The sequence below is a fragment of the Ceratosolen solmsi genome, unplaced genomic scaffold (assembly GCF_000503995.2).
Source record: "Ceratosolen solmsi marchali unplaced genomic scaffold, CerSol_1.0 scaffold41, whole genome shotgun sequence".
NCBI lineage: Eukaryota > Metazoa > Arthropoda > Insecta > Hymenoptera > Agaonidae > Ceratosolen > Ceratosolen solmsi.
The window spans coordinates 1,215,859-1,240,576 of record NW_011948424.1 but is presented as its reverse complement, the minus strand read 5'-3'; the positions used below and the strand labels follow the sequence as shown (position 1 = coordinate 1,240,576).

The 24,718-nt window shown below is 29.6% G+C and overlaps 1 protein-coding gene across 1 annotated transcript in view; it reads left to right on the top strand.

The window, feature by feature from the left end:
- The first annotated feature begins 481 nt into the window (after positions 1-481).
- Positions 482-24,718, top strand: part of LOC105362485 (uncharacterized) — a 36,930-nt gene continuing 12,693 nt past the window's right edge. Inside the window, exon 1 of the mRNA XM_011499943.1 lies at positions 482-607. Within this exon, the coding sequence (XP_011498245.1) occupies positions 600-607 (8 nt within the window). The 5' untranslated portion in view covers positions 482-599. The remainder of the gene's footprint in view (positions 608-24,718) is intronic.

Sequence of the window (24,718 nt, the reverse complement as noted above, 5' to 3'; positions counted from 1 at the left end):
CCTGCCGCAACTACTGGCATAGACCCGAGGCCGCGATTCCATTGTACCTTCACTCGAGCCGCGGCAAGCGCCGCACGCGGACACACGGCCAGGACTCTCCGGGTTTAACGCTTCTGGTTCCGCGTTCGTCAACTCGTCCAAGGGAAAGGGCGGTGTGCTAGGAGAGGCGAATCGACGATCAATGGGATCGATGCATGATTAAAGAGTGCTCGACGCCCGGTGACGAGCCAGCGTCAGTCAAGTCTGCTCTCGAGTCGAGCTTTCGTTTGGTCTCGACTTGGGGCCGAAGAGAGTGAGCGAAGAGGACGACGAGTTACGGACGTTTCGTTATCGGGTTTTCTGCGCGCACGTCTCAAGCTCACGTTGATGATTACGGCCGGACAGCCGGTAAAAAATTCGGTAGCGGAAGAAGCGGCGGAGGAGGAGGAGGGGGAGGAGGAGGAAGAAGAGAAGGAAGAGGAGGAGGGAGGAGGAGGGAGGAGGAGGAGCAGAGGGGAGAGAGAGAGAGAGAGAGAGAGAGAGAGAGAGAGAGACAAGAGGAACTTGCCGATTGACGACAGGTGGGCGACGAGCAGAGCTTCTTCTACGGGACATTTAGTATGGCCAGGTAAGTCGAGTTTCGGCGATGATACGCAGCACCGCTTTTAAGGAATTTTCTAAGGACAGAGACAGAGAGAGAGAGAGAGAGAGAGAGAGAGAGAGCGAATTTTCTTACAAAAGTGCGCGAACGCTGGATTGAATTTCGATCGGGAATTATTATCTCACAATTATCTTTAATGCGGCCATCGCTCGAATTGCGACGGCGTTGCGAAAGAAATTTATCGAAGTCTCGGAGGTTCTTGTTTAGTAATCGGTCGCCCTAGTACCCTAGCATCTTGCATTTAGCGCTAAATTTCTTAATCACTTTAGTGGTGGAGTTTGATATAAATAAAAAAAAAAAAAAAAAAAAAAAAAAAAAAATGGAAAAGAGGAGGTATAATTTAAGTTGATAGTAAATCCTTGCATTCGACGTGTTAAATATACCGACATTATACGTAATTGTCCTTATTTTGCAAACATAAATCTTAGTTGTCATTACGACAGTGTATAGATATTTCCATTGTCTTCACGAGGCTGAAATTTTAAGTGGTCTTATCGAAATTTAAATTTCTATAAAAAAAAAAGAAAAAAAAATACGTTCCTATGCGGGACTCGCGTTTTGCGCATTATTTCATGCGTGCATAGCGCAACTGCGCGCATCCTTTGTGTTTCAGCGGAAAAATTTCGTTTTTTACAATCTTTTATCCAGCTAGTGGAGTAAATTCATTGGAATATCAATTAATAGTCAAAGTTTTGTAAGCACGGCTAATTACACTATAAATAAATGGCACGTAGGTGATGTTTCATCGGTTATAAAATATAAAGATAATAAAAGTTAAGTAGAGTAATAATTTATCGCTGTGTTTTAACAGAAGAACAGCATAAATAAGAAGCTTTTCAGACACGGAAAATCAGAATTTCAGCGTACTTGGAAGCTACCCGATTTCGATTCAAAGTCTTGATTAGAAAATTGTATGATTGTATGATCCATCTCTCACCTCAATTTACCTACATGTCAAGTGAAATTCGCGAATGAATATTTATGTATAAACTATTATTGACTTCATTATTTCAATATTTAGTTGGCGCATTATAATTCCGTATGATTTTGAAAATTGAAAATAGTGCATTTACTTTTACTGCTTATGCGTATGAGATTTTATAAATTTATATAAAAAAAAAAAAAAAAAAAAAAAAAAAAAAAAAAAAATACAGCCATCGTATTTCTTACTTTATTAATTTTTGTTTTTTTGTTTTGTTTTGTTTTTGGTCTTTATTTTTCGCCGTCACAATAATTTTGGCGGATAAATCGCGAAAAAATTTGTCATTTGCATGCATTTATTTTCATTGCATAAATTCACTTTCTTTTTTATCGTTGCACTATCCTAATAGCAACCGTGTAGTCCTCAGATAACAAAATAATTTAATACTTAATTAATTATGAATCGGTTTACCCATAGTCCTATCACTAATGGAATACAAATAAATTTATTGAAAAATGTGGGATAAATTATTGCTAATGGCACGACGGTAACACTTGCTGCCTCTGTGATATAATTATTTAGAAAATCATAAACTGAATAGTGCCAATAATAATGATATTGGTAGCAAATAGTAAATACACTTTATTTCTAATACATTATTCATATATTTAAATTTCTAAATACAAATATGCATAAAATAATCCAAGTGAAAAATTTATTTTTACTACAATTTGCCACAATTGTCTAAATAGTATAATTTTAGTGGTACAAAAATTATTATATACTTTCCACGCTTGTAATTCACATTGTTCACAAATAATTAAGGAACACTTACGCATTTTGACTTATTAAAAAAATAATGGGTCTCAGCAATTAACGAAAGGACTTGTAAATGGTGATAAAAATCTCTACGTTTCCTTAACTGCGAGTATTTCATTCTAAGCCTCGTTACCAAAACCGTGACAAGGGTTTCAGTTTTACCGTCTCTCTTTCTCCGCTTCTATTCCCTATCTATTTCTCTCTACCATAATAATAATAATAATAATAATAATAATAATAATCACTGCTCTCAGGGAATGCTGCTGCTCTTTTTCACGGTCTATCTAAGGTCTCTGTCAGTTTTGTAATATCCCGAGTTATATTACACTTTGTCCGAGTAACCTTACTTTTTTCTAGTTTATGCAAAGAACTAAGTGTTACATAGAATTTATATGTATATTATTTTACTTGAAACTGTACATGAGAAAGTGGGATGTAAAAAGCGTCAAGTGTATGAAAATTTACGAAAAGCGTTTATGAAAGAATATATATAGTTTTTATGAGTTTAAAAAAAAAAAATTTGAAAACATAATTATAATTAATGTAAGATTTTTTTTGTTTAATTCTAACCAACTGATCCAGTTTTATATTTACTTCTCACACGTTCAATACAATTTTTACCACACGAATGTCATGCATTCAATAAGTAAATACACTTTCATAATATATATATATATATATATATCATGTGTAAGTCACTGTATTACGCGTTGAATTATTATTATACGAAGGTATTAAATATTAAATAACTTAAAATGCTTCACCATATATACTATAAGTAATATAAGGGGTAATCGATCATAATGTATAATAAGATAAATCTTTAAATATTTGTTTTTAATTTGTCGGCGTAAATCTTCACATGACAAATAATTAATTACAATTTGATGTTTAATCGTCGAGTAACATCGTACATTTCAGTATTTTCATAACATTTAATAATTCAGGCGTTTATAATTATTGATAATATTTTAAATATATAAAATTTTTAATGAAATCCTTCGTGCTTATTATTAAATAACGGATTTTAAATTATATCAGAACAATGATAAGTAGGCACCTTCGATTGCAAATGCATACTTTATTACTCAGAAATGATGCATTTTCTCGCTTCTATCATTTAAATGTGTAAAGCAAGCAACTCAACCAAAGAACTTCATTTTGACATTATGATATTACTTTGGTTATTGTGCGAAATACTTTCTAAAAGAGTTGTTGAAATGACAAATATAATGTGACTGATGATCGACATGCATTATAATCTCCCTAAAGACTAAATTGTTTCAAGACTAATTGCATTATTTTCTTTTTATAAATTTGTCTATTAAAAAATATACAGCAATCATGTTTCGATAAGCTTTATGTAAATATTGTAATAAATATTTAGCTTATTATCAGGGCGAACGATTACATAAAAATATCATCGAAATAAATTATTGCCGAATCTAACTTATTAAATATTTAATATAACCAGAAGGTTTTATATAGTTACGAGGTTCTATTTTCTAAAATGAAAAAACAGAAAAATGAAAAAATAATAGTAAGGCTTTGTTTGCGTAGAATAGTAATCGTAGTTATGAAATTCTGTTCCGGTCCGATTAAATCTTAGTTGAAAGAAAATAAAACATACGGACATCTTTGTATACAAATGATTTGCTACATTATTATGATGATTTGCTATAATAATCAAATTCAAATGGAACGGATAATTATTACTCGTTAAATTTCTGCTTTTAAAATTTTCTTTCTTCTTTCTTCTTTTTTTTTTTTTTAATATCCTTTGAGCTGTATCAGAATGAGAATTGTATTATTTATATAATTTCATGGAACACGGTCCTCCTAATAGATATTTTCATCAGAAACTAAACTAATCGATAAAGCCAATGAAATGTCTGACATCCGAATAAGACTTATTATCTCCAGTCTTTCTGCAGTCGACGATTTTAAATTAAAAATGAAGTTCATGTTTTAATTACTCGAATTATTGAAAGTATATCATAAATAATTATATTGCAAAGGAAAGGGAACTGTTTGTCTAGAATACTTAATGAGAGTAAGCATGAACGAGCGAGCGAGCGAGCGAGTCCAAGTCGTACGGAAATTACAGTCGACAATTTTAATCCATAAATAAAAAAAATAAAAAGATAAAAAAGTAATTATAAAAAAATAAATAACAAGAAAAATAAACAGAGAATAAAGCTGGAAAGGTGTGTTAGAGGCTCGTCTGAGACGCGGTGACAGTCGAGGAAATAAAATAAATACGCTCTCGGCTTTCGTGAAAGCGTGGCGGCACGGACTTTTCTTTACACTGGCTGATCGCGCGAGTAGCGGCTTATAATTCGCCAGGAGACGCAAATTTCGGAAGTAAGTGCGAGCTTCAAGGAAATTAAAATTAAATTTCTTTCCTCTTCGTGAATTCCACGACTGCCTCGCTTCATTTCCGTCGAAATTAAAACGATCGTAAAAATCATGTATAATAATAGAAAAAAAGTTTTGTTTTCTTTATTAACCAAAATGGGGCAGTTTCTTATAAAATTAACTTGGCGAAGTAATTTCAATATGAAACATTCTTATCAAAATTTATATGTTCTGTAATACATAAAATATACAAAGAGTTATTTTTATAATTATATAGAGAGGATTATTCGTAATATACAATTATAGTCGACCTTATGTATTATTTTGGTAAATATTCTTTAGGCAGTAGTAGGTAAATTTTTCACATAATAATAATCTAATTTTTGCCCATAGAGGGAACATATTCCATTGTAATGGAGCGAGGATAAATCGATTGATATTAGTAAATATTTACCGATAATTATAAATATTTATTTTTACGGAAATATTTTAATTTGAAATAATCCAATTATCACGATTTTCTGATTAATTAATATTGAATTTATTAATATTGAAAAATACAGCTAAAATTACGCACACACACACACGTATATCTGACTATTATTCGCACTTAATCTTATAAAATTATATTCAACATTTAATTATACAAATATAATTTTATCAACATTTTTTCTTAATATATATCTTATAATTGGCCATTACAATTATTTGAATTTAATATTCATAATTATAGATTAAAAAGGTAAATCAATGTATATAAATATTTTTAAACCTACAATGATCACTTAATCGCTCAAACTACTTGAAGGGATTTCAATATTATAATGTCAAATTAAGTAATAATATCTCGTTTATACACAACTGTTATTATTGATTGGAAGCCACAAGCCTACATAAATATTATTAATCGATTTAGTAATTATTTCGATTTACTTTAGCAATTACGAACGACGAAATATATTGTTTCATCTTTTATTATTATCAAAATTCGCAGATTTTATAACTAATAGTGCTTTAAACATATTTATACGATTTTAAAAAAATTCATTGGTAATTGATAAATAAATATAAAGCAGGCAAATAGATGAACTGTGAAATGATAAATCAATAAATCCTTTATAGGATTAATATATTATAAATAACCTTGATTTGGTTAAATAAATTCTTATTAAACAGAGGGATCATTTATTTTAAATAATTTATGCTCGCCAACCAATTATAGTATTCCTATAAATGAAACGTACTTTATGGCGAATTAGAAAATGTAAAGATAAGTTGGAAATAAATTTTTTTTACCTCGAGTAATTTATCAAATTAAATGGGGACAGCGTACAAGCTATTATAATTTAAATTGATCTTGTGACAGATATGACATCCATATTATGTAGATTATTAAATTGTTACATTTTCATTATCAATATATATATATATATATATATATATATATATTTTTGTTATATAAAATTTTTAGTTATAAAATTTTACTACGCGTAAACTCTTAGCTAAATTGCAAAACTCATGGATAGTCTGTTTATTCGTGCATGAGGAATCAAAGAAAATATTTATAAATAATTTTCAACTTACTCGATTCCAAAGACTTTTAATAGATAAATGTTACGAATTATTTACGTCGTCACGTTACTTGAAATATTTCTTCAAAATTATAAATCTCAATTATATTATTATGGACAATCGTGCATTTGTGATAATTTATTATTCGAATACAATACAACATTGCCTACCATCCGACATGTTTATATTAATTTATTTAAAACATGAAATGTAATGCATAAAAGTAAATAAAAAAATTATGTTATTGTCTTATGTCATTTAAAACAGTTTGTATTAGCTTCTTGAAAATAGCTTATTACTTCGCACTTGAAATAACTTTCACTTTTACGAGCTTAAAAAAATCTAAAAGTACATCGGATAGAGCAATGAATAAATCTAAAGGCACTACTTTTATAAATCATGAAATAAAATGAAGAAAAGACGTGCGTGATTTACGTATCGATATAGAAGCAATGGAAAAAAAAAAAAAAAAAAAAAAAAAAAAAAATACATAGTACACATCGTTGAACTAAATATTTTACAAATTTCATATACACGTGAAACTTGCTTTTATCATAAAAAGAACAAAAACAAAAAAACAAAAAAAAAAACAAAAAAAAAGCAAACAAAAAAAAAAGAAAAAGAAGAAGAAAGAAAAAAAGTGGAAAAAAGTCAACGTCGATATAATGTATTTAATCTATTTTAATAGCATCGCTTCCTTTCGGTATGAGAGCATCTCGCCATGGGAGCATTAATATCGATTGGACATTCGTGTCAAATTTCACGAACATAACTATGCATTACATAAAGTCTGTCCTATAAGGCATGACTTAGAATTTTATGATTTGAAAAGAAAAAAAATTGACCCGCTCAAGTGGGGAGAAAGTTGAAAAATAACCGGTCAAAATTTACAAAATAACTTAGATGGTCTATGTATATTCGCAAGTGAGTACCGCGAATACATACCAATACATACTCGTCAAACGTGTTTCTTACTAGTTTTGGTATGCATCTAAGTGCACGTGCTAAATAAATAAAATGAAGAATCTACCAACATGCTCGTCATGTACCAATAGAAAAATGAAAAGTTCTCTCAGCTACCTTATTAGACTAGCTAGTTCATTCAAATACTAGGAAAAATTTCCCTTTTCTTTTTTCCGTTTTTCTTCGAGGTAAATTCTTCTGCGTACTATATTGATAAACAAAAACTAAGAAAAAGAAGAACATATTTCTCGTTGTGGCGATAATTGTAGCTTGATTAGAAAGAAAGTTTCACCTTTCCTCGAAAGTCTTTCGTCCCAATGCTTGGCGATGCTCGAACGCGTAACTTGGGACGACAAGCTCCGACATCCGTTATATTTAGAATGCACGTCAATTATTGTCGATATGTCTTATCTAAAGCTGATATTGTCTCTAACCTTCCTCTCGCCAAATTTCTCCCTACAAGGTGTTAAGAAATTTTCGAAATACGCTCAACGCAGCAACGTTTCTGGGGTAGCAGACAGGCTAAAAATAATATTACCAAGTACATTTCAAACTTGGCCCTCTACATTTAACGATCCTCCTCTGCACCGTAACTGCCGTAAATCCCCATCGAAAAATATTAGACGTATAAAATCACGTAGAAAAATCTTCCCGAAGAATCTCGACGGCGCTTCTCAAATCCAGGCAGAGGATGCACGACCGCGATGAAAGTGCAAATCGTCATTTAAGGCTGGCGAAGCGTAGCGCGCACATGGGGAATTATCGTTATTATCGAGTGGCGCGTAACTCGAGGAAATCATAGCTCGCGGTGCGGCTGGAAGGGATGAGGTACTCGACGGTGTGGTGCCGGTCACTCCAATCGACGACGGTCCCGGCCCGAGCCCTGGCCAATCTATCGGAACGAAACGATAAGGAGAACGGAGGCCCCTTTCGCGCCTTCCCTCGGCCCTTCTTCATTCTGCTTACGCGTACGTCGTGTCCCTTGTCGTGTCACTTGGATCGATGAAGAGGATCATGCGTAACTGCGCTTTAATGGATTTTGATAATCGTACGAAGCACGGAAGAGACCTTGGAGTGTATTTGTTCGCGTGCTTATCAGGGAGCAAAGTTTTAACGATTGTACTTCCCCGTCGTAAAATTGCCGTTTATCCTTGAGGAAGGCGTGGCCCGAGATTTCGCCAACAATCTAAACGAATACATTGTTTATTTATTTAAAATGCTCCCATATAATAATGTTAATCTAAGGAAACGCCAGCCACATCCGCTTATCCCCGCGATAGTTTCAGAACAATGTGGTTATAAAGCTTAACTGGATAATATTTAAAGTATGCAAATCTATTTACATTCTGTGAAAGGAACTGTAGATACTGAAATATGTATTACATTCCGATCTTGCTCTTTCTTACTGCTCGATCATTGATATAAAGTTGTAAAAAGTATATTATAACAGTACTCAATTTAGTAAATAAAACTTACGCTCTCAATTTCACGAAAATTTAAAGTAAATTTTATAAAATTATACTATTCCAAGTATTATAAACTTTTAACGAACAATAAAATTGCTATTTAATACAGAGCCGACTATTTTCATTTGCTTTTCCTGATTATGCAATCGAAATAATCGCACGGTACAGTATAAAAGTAAGACTAATAGAAAGGAGCGGACCAAGAAGTAATTTATATTTCCCTTTATCGATCGTTCCTAACCTAAACGATCTTACACTTTATTCCCGAAGACACATCTACGAGACAACTATTTCCTGGTGTTGTGAAATCCCGAGCAAAGCTCACACTTTGATACAACTCGGATATCTTTCCACTATACCAACGTATAAATTCACCTTTCTTGCGCCATATACATGTTTATATCCTACAAGCGCGCTCGCACACGCACGTACGCGCGCACTCTCTCTCTCTCTCTCTCTCTCTCTCTCTCTCTCTTCATACATATGTGTATGCGTGCGCGTTCAGACTTTTCTTCGACATTTTTTTGTTGTAATATAGCCGAGTGTATTGTTATGTGGGGTGCTGCCCAAAGGCTCAAAAATGCCTTGATTTTACATTTTGTGCAGAGTCCTAGGGCTCGGCGTAGTTCCGACCTCGCGCAAGACTTTTCCAGCCCTAAGTACGGTACCCTCGTCCATTTAAAAAGCGCGCGGGCTCCCCCCTTCTTATCCTTAGCTAATGGATAGTTTTCAGGCCTTCGTGATCGCGCGCGTATATTTGCGTATCAATTTCCGCGAATAGTTTATAGGCTGAGCTTCGCATGAATATATGTTTTTCGAAGTTTATTGGCGCCTCGGAGACTTCAATGCGCGCATACGAGTCGCCGGATGAAGCGTGTCAACTTCGTGCACTGAAAATGGCCTATTGTTTAGTCTTTGATTTTTACGGACGAGCTATGAATTTTATCGCGCGCGAAACAGAATAAATAATAATGATACTGAAATGGCAAGCTGTTGAAATGTTATTACTCGTGCATGAAAAATATATCGAAAACAAAAAGGTATGAATGTAAAATCGAACAAATATTTATTTACACTCAATGCAGATCGTACGCGGCTATTTATAATAATAGACAAATGTACATTAGATTCAATGTAATAACAAACGGTTGCTCCGAAAATCAATACAATATGCACAACAAAATAATATTACAAACTATTGTCAATTATTACGTATTCTTATAGATTTGATCAAAATATAAATGAATAAACATACATGTAAATTGATAAAAAAAGAAGAAAAAAAAGAAAAAGAAAAAATTATACACACATAAAATTATACAGTTCATTGGATTTACTTTGCAATTTGATTACACACACACACACGCACGCACACATTAATAGAAATACTAATTATAATAATGGTGTGAAAAAGTCTGCTTTTAAAACATTCCTTTAAAATACTCAAAGGTAAATAATAAATACGACTTTTTAATTAATTAATAAATGTGATTACATCACGTGTTTACAATATATACAATATTTCATCTGTATAATAATAATTATATATACATATAATAAATACATAGGCTTAATGAAGATATAATTGAAATTTTACGAAAAACTTACAATGATTTGAATTTTGTATTGGTGACTTTTAATTGATGCTTTTGTGCAAAGATCTGCTATAATAAATTGATTACATTATGCAAGCTCATATGCTCGGTACTGGCCGTAATTCCAAAGAATATTGTAAAATTTCTTAAATTGATTATATTATTTTAAATTAAATGAACTCCTTGTAATAGATAATTTCACAAAATATATTACTTATGATTACAATATTATTTTCTATCCAAATTAGAATACATCGATTTTTTTACCTACAGTTTTGTCATTAATTTATATTAATCTATATACATTGTCGTAAAAATTTTAACAAAGTAATTACAATTAAAAAGCATATGATTTTTTAGTGTGAATGTATATAATTTTCCAAACATATTTTTATGGATATTCTATCGAACAAAAATTTTACGTGTTATCATTATTTTTTTTTTTTTTTTTTTTACTTTAAAATAGATCAATAAGGTCATATAATAAAAATAATATAAATCCCACTTTGAATGCTTATATTACGTTATTTGTAAACAAAAATTGTTTTCCTAACTAATATTAATTACATTTTTAACCGGTTGACTTCATTCTACATTTTATTATAATTATACATTATAATAGTTAGAATTTGAAGATTTATGCTGTTTTTCCATAATACTAGTATTAAATATTTAATCTTTAAACAAGAGCAATGACAAACAATTCACCATATTTTCTTTAATCGGGTAAATGATGACGAAAGAAAGGTTTTTAATATATTAAATCGAAGATTACAGCAGACCTTTAAATAATAATTCGAAATTAAATTTGACCACACGTGAAGACATAAAGTAACTTGATTAATTTCGAAGTTCGATATTTGAATTGCGCATGTTCTCCAAAGAAGAGATTTATCGACTTATTGACATACGTAACTTGTAACTTGCTACTAAAACGTAAAAAAAATGCTCGGTCTATGAAGCGAATCATATTGGGAATTATTGAAAAACAAATTAAGGAAAGCAATAGGGAATGCCAGTTAACTAGGGGTATTTTTAATTTTTCACAACAAAACAGTATAAAATATGCCAAAATTTTTTCTTTTTTACAATCCATTGAACAACTAGAAATAATCAAAAAAATTTTTTATAAATAATTCTTAAAATATCAGTAGATAGAGCAATAGAATAGATAATTTGGAATAAAAGTAAATTACTTTACAGAGAATTAAAATATTATAAAACTAAATTAAACTAATTTGTATTTAAAAAAAAAAAAAAAAAAAAAAAAAAAAATATATACATTAAGCATAATGATATTATTATAAACATTTCATTATATGCTTATACTCTTACATGAATTTAATGATTAATAAATTCGATAAATATGATGAAAATTTAGTGAAGTTTAAGGGAATTCTTATAGAATAAAAACTAATTACATTGTGCTAGATTTAAATTGGCAAACGTATTGCAATTCGTAATTTATTTATATAAAGTATTCTGAACAATGACTCATCTACATTTCGGTTCAATAAAATCTTTATTTATGAAGACGATTAATGATAAAACATAATAATACGTATTAACAAGATTTTTAAAAAATTAATTTTATAAAAAGGACGTTTTATAATATTAAGTATCAGGAAATATTTAACAATCAAGATATCGATAATGACTAAGGTGACATATAACACTGTTGTTCTTCGTGTTATACGCAACAACGTAACAAAAAAAAAAAAAAAAAAAAAAAAAAAAAAAAAAGTAACAGGTGCACATCATAATATGTAGACAAATACACAAGTGGTATATAATCCAATAACTCACGACTATAAAATGAAATCCGCCGAAGGCGTGCGATTTGGACAATTTTCGCGAAATATTTCACTTGCAGCCTCGTAAAAGTTTTGTCCGAGCGTATATAATCTGCATTAGCGGTAGTGTTTCATTTCTAAGGGAAACCAGCTCTCTTTCTCTGTATAAAAAGGAAGAAAATTGGCGGATAGAGAGTACGCGTAATCGTGTAAATTACGTAAATGCGCGCACTTAATTATCACAATTACAATGTTTACCCCCCGTCCTTCAATTTCAGCTCGATATTAGAGATTTCACTCTCTGCGCGTCAACATTTTCTTACATGCGAAGCGATTTTTTTTAACTTAGCTTACTTTGATCAAATATGCTTCGAATGGAATGAGAAAGAGAAAAAGAGGGATAAATTTTTTAAACAGATTATGCCTACATTAATGCGCCAATTCAATAATTGAACTATGAGTTCCAGAGTTTACGTAAAATTGAAATTTTTCATGCTTATTACTTATATCCAGATTTTCTTTATATTTGTTCGAATTACGATACATTTAAGATATACGGAGGAATAAAAATCTAGAAATTAATCAACTTACGATTGTTAATAATTTCATCATCAAGAGTTTTATTACTTTTAAATGGTAATATTAAACTGAAATGAGAAAATTTCATTTGATCAGTAGAGCAATATTAATCTTTATCCAGCAACATAACTATTACTTAATTTTAAAAACAGTATGGTTTATTTACAATTATTGAATTTTTTTTCCTTTTTTCGTTATAATTATAAATTGTTTTAATTAAGAAGACTGTATGTATCGAGGTTAAGCTTTATTTAATTCATGAAGTCATTTATTTTTAATTGGATAATTTAATATCTGTTTATGTCTACACTTTCAATGGAGTTTGTAAGTTTTGCAAATAATTAAACTACAAAGTATAAATAATGAATATAAGTGAATTCTGTACAGTAGATCTTCATTTAAAATCTCCGAAGTACAAATTCTGTGTTTCTCAAACTATCATAAACAGTATGTGAATGTTACTCAAGAATATATATTTACAAATATAAATCGGTATCGATAAAGGAGTCATATGAAAGAAATATTGAAAAGTAATCTAACAATAATATTATTATATAATTATATACAAACTGTAAAGTTTAATTATAATGGATAAAGAATTGCGAGAGTACAAATTTGAAACTTGAAATTGATAAATCCATTCTTTCATTGCTTTTTTTTATTCCCTAACTCGAATTCGTTAGGTTTCATCTTGCTTCAGTGCATATATATATATATACACACATATACATGCGACGCATGAGCAACAGAGTATGGAAGCGAACGACATAAATATATGCAGACACACGTGCACACATGCATATATATAGTGAGAGAGAGAGAGAGAGAGAGAGAGAGAGAGAGAGAGAGAGTGCCGTGATAATCGTCAGATATGTCTCGAACTTGATTTCATTCGGAGACGACATGCGCGCGCATTATAAGCTCATCCTTCACCGAGAAAGCTTATCGCAACTTATGCAATACTCGCGAGAATTGCATGTACGGCGTCCGTGTTATACAAAATCGAATGTGGAAATAGATTTTAGATTATTTTTATTTAATTCATCTCGATAATGAGTGTCACGGTTTTTAGGCTCCAGCGAGGGGCTAATTTGCATAATATTGCCGAGACAAACTCAACAACAATTAATTGAATAATATTGACTGCTCCTTAGGGTATGAGAATGGAATAAATGACAAATAGAGAGAAGCATTCTTAAAATGTCGATATGTGTATAATATTATTAAGGTTACGTTTTTAGTTATTAAAAGCCAATATTGTGGTTGTAATAGTTAATTGGTTAATATTAAAATAAGATAATAAATAAAGTCAATATTACACTAAACTTACGCGTTAATGATATAACAATTTGTACGTAGTTGTTACAACTCACCTGTAACATAAAAAACATTTTTACAATTAATAAATTATTAGACAATTTTTTTTTTTAATAATTCAATGAAATAAATAATAATAATGAAAATAAATGTACTTTCTAATGTTATAATTTTATATTAATAATAACTGCTAATATATAAGATACAATTTTTTGAACTAATTGATTAGTGATAATAATAATTGAAAATTACAAATACGTCTTTTAAACGTGAATTATAATATTAATTTAGCTAAGAATTATTTTAACGAGTACATTTCTATATTTAGAATAAGTCAAATTGTTATTCAAAATAATATACGCTATTATATACATTCATTATTATTATTATTATTATTATTATTATTATTATCATAATTATTATTACAATTAATACAATACGTTAATAAATGTAGGAATTACTTTTTAACTACAAACAGTTATTTTGATATTCAATAAATTTTAAACACCTTTCCTTTAGTGTATGTATGGATAAGTTATTATGAAACTATGTTTTAATGAGTGCAATTGAGAATTATTATTAAAATGGTATTCAAGTTTTACGTACAAAGAAAGAATTAAAAATTTAGAATTAGAAATTTTGATGAAATTATATGTAGTCTAAGCAGAATTTTATTCGTGAAAAATATTTAATATTCTTTAGGGAATATAAATTTAATCCAACAATTAAATGTATAATGATATTAATTTTAGTGAACAAATAGAATTCTTAGATAAATAATTTTTTATTTAAGCATAAGTTTATTCAAATTTATATACTAAGATGTACAATTTGCATTTTTATTTTTAACAATAAATTAAAAAGATACAATGTACTATTTTTGCTTCTACAACTAATATATTAAAATTGACTCGCAAATAATGTCACAAATTACTTTTAAATTAAAATTTATTAAAGTATTTTAATAAAATACGAAAACTTTATTAATAAAAATTGTTTTTAATGACATCTGTTAACCTAATATTTTTAATCGTTAAAAATGATATTTAATTAAAGTCATTAATACAGTCGAAGTAGTGTCGAAACACTACTACATTTCAATATAATATATATAAAAACTTTTTAAATGAGTATTTAACAGTAAGATACTTAAGAAAAAGGTACAGACGCTATCTTTTCATTACTGTCGATTCTTTCGTAAGACATTAACAGTTTTTTTATTTTTTTTATTATTTTTTTATTTTTTATTAATATATACAGTTATATGTAAAATATGTTATACTATTCAGTGGATTCAAACAGTCGCTGAGTCAACTTGAAGTAAATGAAAATCTTTAAAAGGCATAGCCGATTCGATTCATATAGCTTGTGAATGTGAAACCTGTACACTTCATTAAAATGTATCTCATTCCGTGAAACTTGAAATTGTAGCTTTAATACTTTGTATAGGATAGTTAACACATTATATGAAGGGGAGGGTATTTTTAAATCTTATAAATGTATTTGCCACTTTACATTGATTAATTTTTCCCTCGCATACGTACAATTTTCAATAATTTTCATGTATGAAAAATCATTAACAAAATACCTTATGCATTATAGTATTACAAAAAAATTAAATTTTTTACATATTCATAATCACGATATTTATATAGAATTGGAAATAATTAAGCGTCCGATGAATCTATTTTTTTTTTTTTTTTTTTTTTTTTTTTTTTTTTTTTTATAACAAAATGAAATAATTTTTCTTTAGTCTTGAGTAACATTAATTGTTTTCGTAAAGTAATTATTATTTATAAATTAATGTTGAAATTTATAAACATACTTGGCATCATGCTGTTATGATAACAAGCAAAGTCTGGAAAGTTTAATTTGAAAATTTAATATAATTACGAGATTAATTGTTTTCACCTTGTTTCTAATATGTGTTTATAGAAATATTGCTATAATAAAAATTATAATTTTTTTTTTCATAATTCTATTCATGTTACATTAATTTTATACTTAATTAATTTAATATACTAATTATCAGAATTCTTTGATTATTCTAACCTTATAGTTAAAATATAACATTGCGTACTTTTATAATGTAAAATTATAATATTTCATTAGAAAATTTATGGAATTAAATAAAATAATAAACGATAATAAAGACTATTATTGTTTATTTTACTTGTTAAATAAATGTATGCGTATAACATTGTTATATTTGATTATGGCAATTTTAGTTGCTAAGAGTAGTAATAATAATTATGAGAAAGTAATCAATAATAATATATTTAAGGTAAAAATTCTTAAATTTTTCTTCGATCATCATCAATTCCAATAAATATTGCCAATACAATTTGCAATTGCAATAATAATATCAATAGTCTATTAAATCGAAAAATTATGTTAGATTTGTATTTATAAATGTCCCTGATTTCTCTATTCTAAATGTTGGGGAAAAAATTAATAGTACATACGATAGAATAAATTATGCTAATCATACAGTACTATAGAGAATTTATAAAAAAACTTTCCTAAATTATGATTGCCGATCTAATCAAACATATTAAAATATCATATTATTACGTTGTATAACGATACTACTACGCTTTCATAAATTTTATTGCTCTACTTAAATAATAAGTTAAAATAAATTTAAGTACGTCAAAATTTATTAAAAATACCAATTTATAGTTAACAATGAAAAAAGAGATTGAATTAAAAGACAAATTACTGAAAAATCTAATGATTTTCCAAATATTTCACTCACAACACTTTTAATGATTCTTGCGCAAATCACATGAGTAACAGACACGATCTTGCTTATTTTATGTTGACACACCCATAGTTTTCTATCAATCTCAGACAATTACCAAGCTATCAATGTGGTCGTATAGATAATAATAGAGACCAACGGCGAACTTGTTTCCAAAAAAGGTAGAGTACAAAATTGCTAACGATACATGAAATGTTGCAATGTTTTCACGTAATTGTAAAAATTTTCCGCATTCCTTACGAGAAACAGACGAATAATTACAATTGAAATGATTGCACTGATATTTGTTCAAAAACACCATTAATTCATGAAAATGTAGAATATTGAATTATATTATAACTCACGATGTACAATTACATATGTTAATAAAGAGTACTAAAATAATCAAGGACGCGTGATGATTTATATCGAATGGTAAAGCTTCATAAGGGATTTTTCGTAACTATTTTAATAATTAATTTCATCTTTTACACATTAACATTTATACATTTATAAATCATCGTATATTAGATATATTCGATTTAATGTAGTTGATATACGTAGAATTAGCCAAACAGTATTCATTTGCACAAGCGATAAAATTTCATGGGAAATAAATTTAACACCGTAATAATAAAAAATACTTTTTCCTATTGTGACTTTTGGAATATATTTGAAACTAGTTATTGCAGGCGAATTTGCATATAACGATGTTTCAAACTTGCTTATAATTACTTCAATGCTATAAAATAATATGGATTTCAATTAAAGGTATACATTGCGGAAAATATTCCATGTGCTTGAATAACTTTCATAATTTAATACAATGATAGTATATAAAAACAATAAAGCGGTCAACGTCCTTACCTAAATGCGATTTAATATTTTATAATTTCCAATAACCAAGTCTTTCTTTACTTAATTAATATTTAATATAATTCACCAATATATATGTATATATTGGCTACGATTAGAAAATTATCCTATTTAGATAATTCGTATCATCTATGAAGCATTATTTTAAAATTATAATCTGAAAATTTTCAATGTTGATTGTTATATCGTATCGCATTCTAATAAATGCACTCTTCTAAATCGACATTTAATTCCTATCTTCTTACATTTCCTTACCGCTCCAACCATCATCCCTTCTAATATCTCAGTATTTTAGCATTCACTCGGGGTATTTACTGCCCATGATACGGGAGAATTCCATTAGTGCGTTCGGTCTCGGTATTTACATTTCATTGCAAAGCCTTAAATATCTATCCACTGCCATCCCACTCTTACCTCTCACTTTATTGATTGCCAACTAATACCTGATAGATGAAATCGCATAGATGCAATGATCGTTATTACTGAATAATGAATGGTACTTAACTTCACCAATCATCCGCATAAACGAATACGTCGGCACAGAATACATTTTTCTTCTTCTAAGTTTTATAAAATATACAAATATAAATAATAAAAATAATAATAACAAAAATAGAAATTACACACACACACACACACACATATATATATATATATATTTGTTATCTGCGCTGTTGTATTCGTTTATACGGATGATTGGCAAAGTTACGTCTTTTATAGTAAAAAAGAAAAAAGCGTTTCCGTTTGTTAAAGAAAGAAAATTGATCTATAAACTCTTTCATATTCAAGACGAATTATAAAATTTAAGTGAGTTGAAACTACAATACTGTACAATACATTAAAGCTGAAAAGAAGCGAAAGAAAATGCAAGAAGTAAGGAGTGAGTGAAAGAGAGAGAGAGAGAGAGAGAGAGAGAGAGAGAGAGAGAGAAAGAGGGACAAGAGAACGCGACGATAATGACTGTTGCCGTAAAGCTTCTTATGAACATGTAGATACATGTATATATGAATATTATATGTACTTCTTGCGCCTCGATCTCGTGTTACTTTGCAGCAAGAGCAATAGCAGCAGCTAAGTAGGTCGATCATTTCGTCCACATCGATTATACAGTTGGAGAAAGGGAGAACCACCATAAGACTTATAACTACGTATATCTAAGACAGACTTATATAGACACGAGTAAGTGTGTAAATGCAGTGGTGGGTTATTTTTTAACTTCGCACATGTGCAACTTATAGGATAATTAACAAACGTGGAAAGCTTCGATTCTTACTTAGAGAAGTCTTTCACAAAGAGAACAATTTATGTTTCCAAGCACAAGTTTGTGAAAGCAATGAAGATTATCAAACGTTATATATGTTATTCGTATTATAAGAAAAGCTTGCATCGTAAGACTTTATCGCTTATATGATAATTCAACTCCATTTCTCACAATGGACGATAAACTTTTTAAAATATTAGTATGATTTAGAAAATAGGCTTTTGATATTATATTTTGATATTTATAATAATTTATAATCTTTGGTTTTATTTGCAACAATTTATTTGCACAACGCAATTAAATATTCAGAATTAATTTTGTTATTTGATAAAAAATTATGGACTAATAAATAGAAAGCAAAGGCGTATCGACGATACTAAATAACGTTGATATATATTAAATATTCGTTCCATTTATAAAACTGTATTTTATAAATTATACATATATATATATATATTTTTTTTCTTTCTTTTGATAAATGAATTTCATTTCATATATTTAATAGGAAATTACATCCTAGTAGAACGATATATATATATATATATATATATATATATATATATATTTACATATGCATTTACGTATATGCATAAGTCTATCCAATACAATCAATAATGTGAACATTTTCATTGCGATTACTCAGCATCATTTTGGTGATAATTTGAAAAATCGTTAATAAATTATTTTATTTTCCAAGTTTCAAGTGCCTATAAGCGTGTATTTTATTAAGTATAAAAATTATCCATTTTACTAATTATTAGAATTTAATAAGTTAATTTAAAAATGGTTTCAATGTTTTAACGTGCTTATATACATTGTTATAAATAGTTTCTAGATGAAACAGAAAAAGAAGAAAAGGAAGAAAAAATAATTGAAAAAAAGAAGTTAAATCTGATTATTCAATTTTGTAGACGCCGATTTACAAATATTCAATGTTTAATAATATTGAATTTCAACCGTGAGATCAACAGTTAACTTTAGCATAAAAAAAAAATTAATGAATAGCTATTAAGTAGCAAATAAACAGAATTTCTCTTAATGATAAAGGAAAGAAAAAAAAAACGAGAAGAAGAAAAAATTATAATCTTGTTTACCGTTTACCTTTCCGTGGAAACATACGTGACAGAGATAAATTTTCAAGACATTTTTACTGCTACTTTTCATATATCTTTATATTTTAAGCTAAAAAATTTTGCACAGCTATGAATTATTAGAACATCTGTGCTTAATTAAATCCAATTATTCAGTAATAAGTCTTTTTAGGTAACTCGATCTTAAAAGTCCCGACTTTCACTTGCCTTTGAATGCGCCACCGATTATGATGGATTGTAACCACATTTTAACTCGGATACTTGAATTGATGAACTCTGACTTGCCTCACACACACACGCGCGCGCGCGCACGCACGCACACGCACGCACGCACGCACACGTTCGCTCGCTCGCTCGCGCGCACTCGTAGAGGAAGGGAGGGAGAGAGAGAGAGAGAGGCGCACGTTCCCAAAGGACCTCGACGTTTTAGCTTGAATTTATAGTCTCTAGGCCCCTTAAGCCCGGACCTAAAAATTATGCACGATCGTGAATTTTAAACCGAACCTGGTTTAAAGCATTTGCACTCACGTTGATCGAGCACGAGTTTCCGGATGGGGCGCGACATAGACTGCCAATGACGTAACAGGCCGACTTCACGATACGTCCGAGTGTAGTTGTTATTATATCATTGTTCGTGAGAATCTGGACTTTGGAGAAGTTACAATCGATTCGTTCGCTCGCTTCTTCCCTTCTCTACTTTTTGCTTATTCAGAGAATATGTCGGAGGAATTTGGCGAGAACGATAGGTAATTATCGAACGGTGATCTCGATCCATTATTCCTTAAATAAGCGCTGGTGAAAGAAGATCGGTCTTTAGTCATTTAATCTCCAGCGAATGATTGCCAAAGATTTTCTGAGCAGAAGTTACTGTAGCAACGGATTATATTATCCGCTTGCTAGTCCGCGTAGCTGTAGCGATTGATTCAAATTGTTAAAGTTTATTGTTTTAGCAGAACTGTACTATTAAGGATTCTTCGAGAATGTGATGAATATTAATGTACAAATGTTGAAAAGTCAGTGAAGAAAAATGAATCGAGCATGTATAAATTTATTTCTATAATACATTGCGTATAGCATGAATTGTAACAAAATTAATTTTACGATAGTTTAGTGGGAGATTTAGTTTTGTAAATTTCATGGATTTAAGTAAGATAAATTTCTTTTAATCGTTACTTCATAATCTTAATATTAGAAAAATTCGAATTACATTATTAAAATACGATTTTCGAACAAATTATTTGTAACGAAAGAGCCATTAAAGACAATAATCATTGATTGTTACTTCAATATTCTTATATTATTTTTAATTTTTTTAACCCTCTTGTATGTAATAATGAGGTCAACGTTATAGTATCTTGATAGCGTAATACTAAGTAGAATTAATTTCCTACAATCCGTACACGCAATTATTTTTAAATATTCTTATTCGCGTATGTTTTATTGCCTAATAATAATAATAATAATAATAATAATAATAATAATAATAATAATAATAATAACAACTTTTTAAAATAATATTTTCAATACTAGCCGTTTGCCGGTTACTTTAAATATATGTTCATGTAAATAAGTCGATGCCGTATAAAACAAATAAAATTGATAATCAATATTTACACGTTGAGTAAAATAAACATCTAATAAATAAACAGATCCCATTATGGCGTACAATTATAACGTAATTGTACGTCATTTTAAATGTATTAGCAAAACTCATCAATCTGCTGATTGAAACCTAATAAAATCCCATACATCTTTGCAGTTAATAAATATAAACAAGTATACATCACTACATGTAGAAAGTATATGCAAGCAGACCAACCGGTTATCGTTCGCTCCAGTATTCCTTACAAATTCCACAAAAATATGACTTATTCCGCTATTAAAATATTGATGAAATATGTTAGTGCCGGAAAACAATATTTTCCCAGCGACAAGCCGGCAATAAAGTAGTAGCCGTGTATAAACCGGATTATTTAAAACCAATGTTTTCCTTTATTGTACCTAGGCATTTCAACCCTTCCGACCATATGCTTCTATAATAATAAAATTATGTAATTGTAAAGTTTATATTATTATTATACAACTCTGTCATTATAATGTCGCGGAAAACGTTAGGCTCAATTAGCCTTAGAGATGAGATATCCAATTCGAATAATGCATATCGTGCTCGAAGGATCTTAATAGTTCGATGGCCGTTCAAACAAAACACGCTGCTCCAAAACGAAAAAGATAAGCAAAAAAAAAAAAAAAAAAAAAAAAAAAAAAAAAAAAGGAAGAACGAAAGAAAAACTTACAGAAATTGATCGTCACGATTACGTTATTATAATGCAAGAATACGAGATTGAAAAATTCCATTATCCATTGCTGGAATATAACAGAAAATATAAATTTATTAACATTGTCAAGAAAATTTATATCCTCACTCTCAATTACATTTATATTCGATCGTTGAATATAGCCACATGAAATTAAATGTTACTTGCAACTTCCTAATTGAACAGATATCACATATTTATAATTAAATAAAATTACTATTTCCTGTATTTTAAATTAAAATCTATCATACATTTTCCAATTCTATTTTTAAACATTTTGTATTAGCTGATTCTAAAGATGATAACATCCCGGGACGGTACCACTACTGTAAATTTCAGCCTCTTCATTACAAGAAATATGAAAGTGCCTTTCCGCCTGTCAGGATATGCACAATAAAATTGCGCCTTGACTCCAACGAGAAATTCTTATCCTCGTAAAAAAGCTTTATGGCTTTACATTCAATTTCCATCAATCAATTACACCGTGCTAAGGGCGAAATAATAATAAGCACGGGCCAAGAAATTGAAAGATCGAGGAGAGAGAGAGTAAGAGAATTTCATCAGGCCCGATTGAGATATACTTCCACATCTCGTTGCTCCCCGACTTTGCATTTAACTTAGCAGCGCGCGTGGGTGTTGATAAAGCATCTCCCGGCAAAGGATCGGCTCCTGTTACTTCGTAGGCCAGCTACTTTGGTAGTAGGACTCGACCGAGGAGCGTTCTCTCTCTCTCTCTCTCTCTCTCTCTCTCTCTGCCCGCCGAGTTCCTCCTCGTACGGAATAAACAATTTTCAAATCCTCTCGTCTGCCCGTCGAGCGGTCCACGAGATTTACTGCACTCGTATATATGGCATTTGTATTTAGTGTGTTGGTGATACGAAGATACGCCGACCGGGGTTTTAATCCAGGATACGTGCCGTTTTTGCCCGGCACTGTGGAAAAATTTCATTTTGACGCTTTTATAGAGCCCGATGCTTCTTGCATTATAAACTGTTAATTTGCAAGAACAATTTAATTGATGTGCGAGTGTCACTCGAGTGAAAGTTGAGTATACTCATAGGAAATTTAAAACTTTTGCTCCATTAATTACAACGCTTTTTCTAACTCTTACCACAATAGAAATGTTTATTCACCGAATTTTCAATTCTAACGACATAATGGTATTCAAGGGTTTCTATCACCCCCTCCTCCTCTTACGTCCCCCCTCCCCCTCCCCCTCCCCTATAATATTTATCGGTAGAATAACAATACCTTTCATAGGATTAGATTTAAGATATCATTTAAGATATCGTTAATTGATTAATTATACTCAATTGAAGAATTATTTATCCGTTATTTTATAATACAACTTCATAGTGAAATATTATGTGTAATAAAATTTTATATTTCCATCTTCATTTAACACGACATTGCAAATATAAACATAATAGAATAATCAACGATTATTTAATATTAAGATGTTTAGTTTTTTCTTCTTCACCAGTATTATCAACAATATCATCGATAACAAAATATTTTGCAACTATATGAATATTTTATAACGTATAGGCAAGCTAATGCGTGCCTACGTGCATTTTAGATCGGGGCTCACGAAACCATAGAAGAAGCAAATTTTTCTTTCTTGACAACTCATGTTTAGAAACCATAAGACCAAATCATACGGATTACACATATTTTAATATCGAATTGAAAATGGTAAAACGTTTTTTTTTCTTCCTTTTTTGTTCTTTTCTTTTCAATAATCGCGATATTACTTTATTACACGCTGCTTACACATATATACCTTATATAACTGAGAGGGAGACAGACAGAAATGTTAAATAGCAATAAGTTTAAGTTAAATCAGAGCGCGTGATTTCTGAACATTTATCAATAGCCTGAATATACTCTGAGAAATAATAAACAATACAGATGAAAGTTCTGCAATGAAATGAACTGTATTGAGTTACTTGTAAGATTGTTTATTCGCCAAGATTCTTCGTGACGTATCTCATGAAATATGGTAAATCCATGCAAGGAAAGTGAAGTCGATCGGCTAATGCAGTACAGTTACAATTGTAATAAGCTATTTTGAGAAAATGTCATAAAATAATTTTTTTCCCTTCTGAATTAAATCAATTAAATATCTTAGTTTGCGAAAAAAAAAAGTGTTTAATGCGATACTATAAATTAAACAAAATATTAATACATAATACAAAAATAATTATTTCAATCTAATATTTGTAAAATTGTTAAAAATATGATCAAATAAAAAACATAAAACAATGATAATTTAAATTCATGCGCGCAAGAGAGTATATAAAATGTAGATAAAGTATTACGATATGCAAGTTGAAAAATTTCATTATTTCGGAAATGTTAGTTAATGGAGAAACAATGAAGAAGAATATGGTTTCGATAGATTTGAA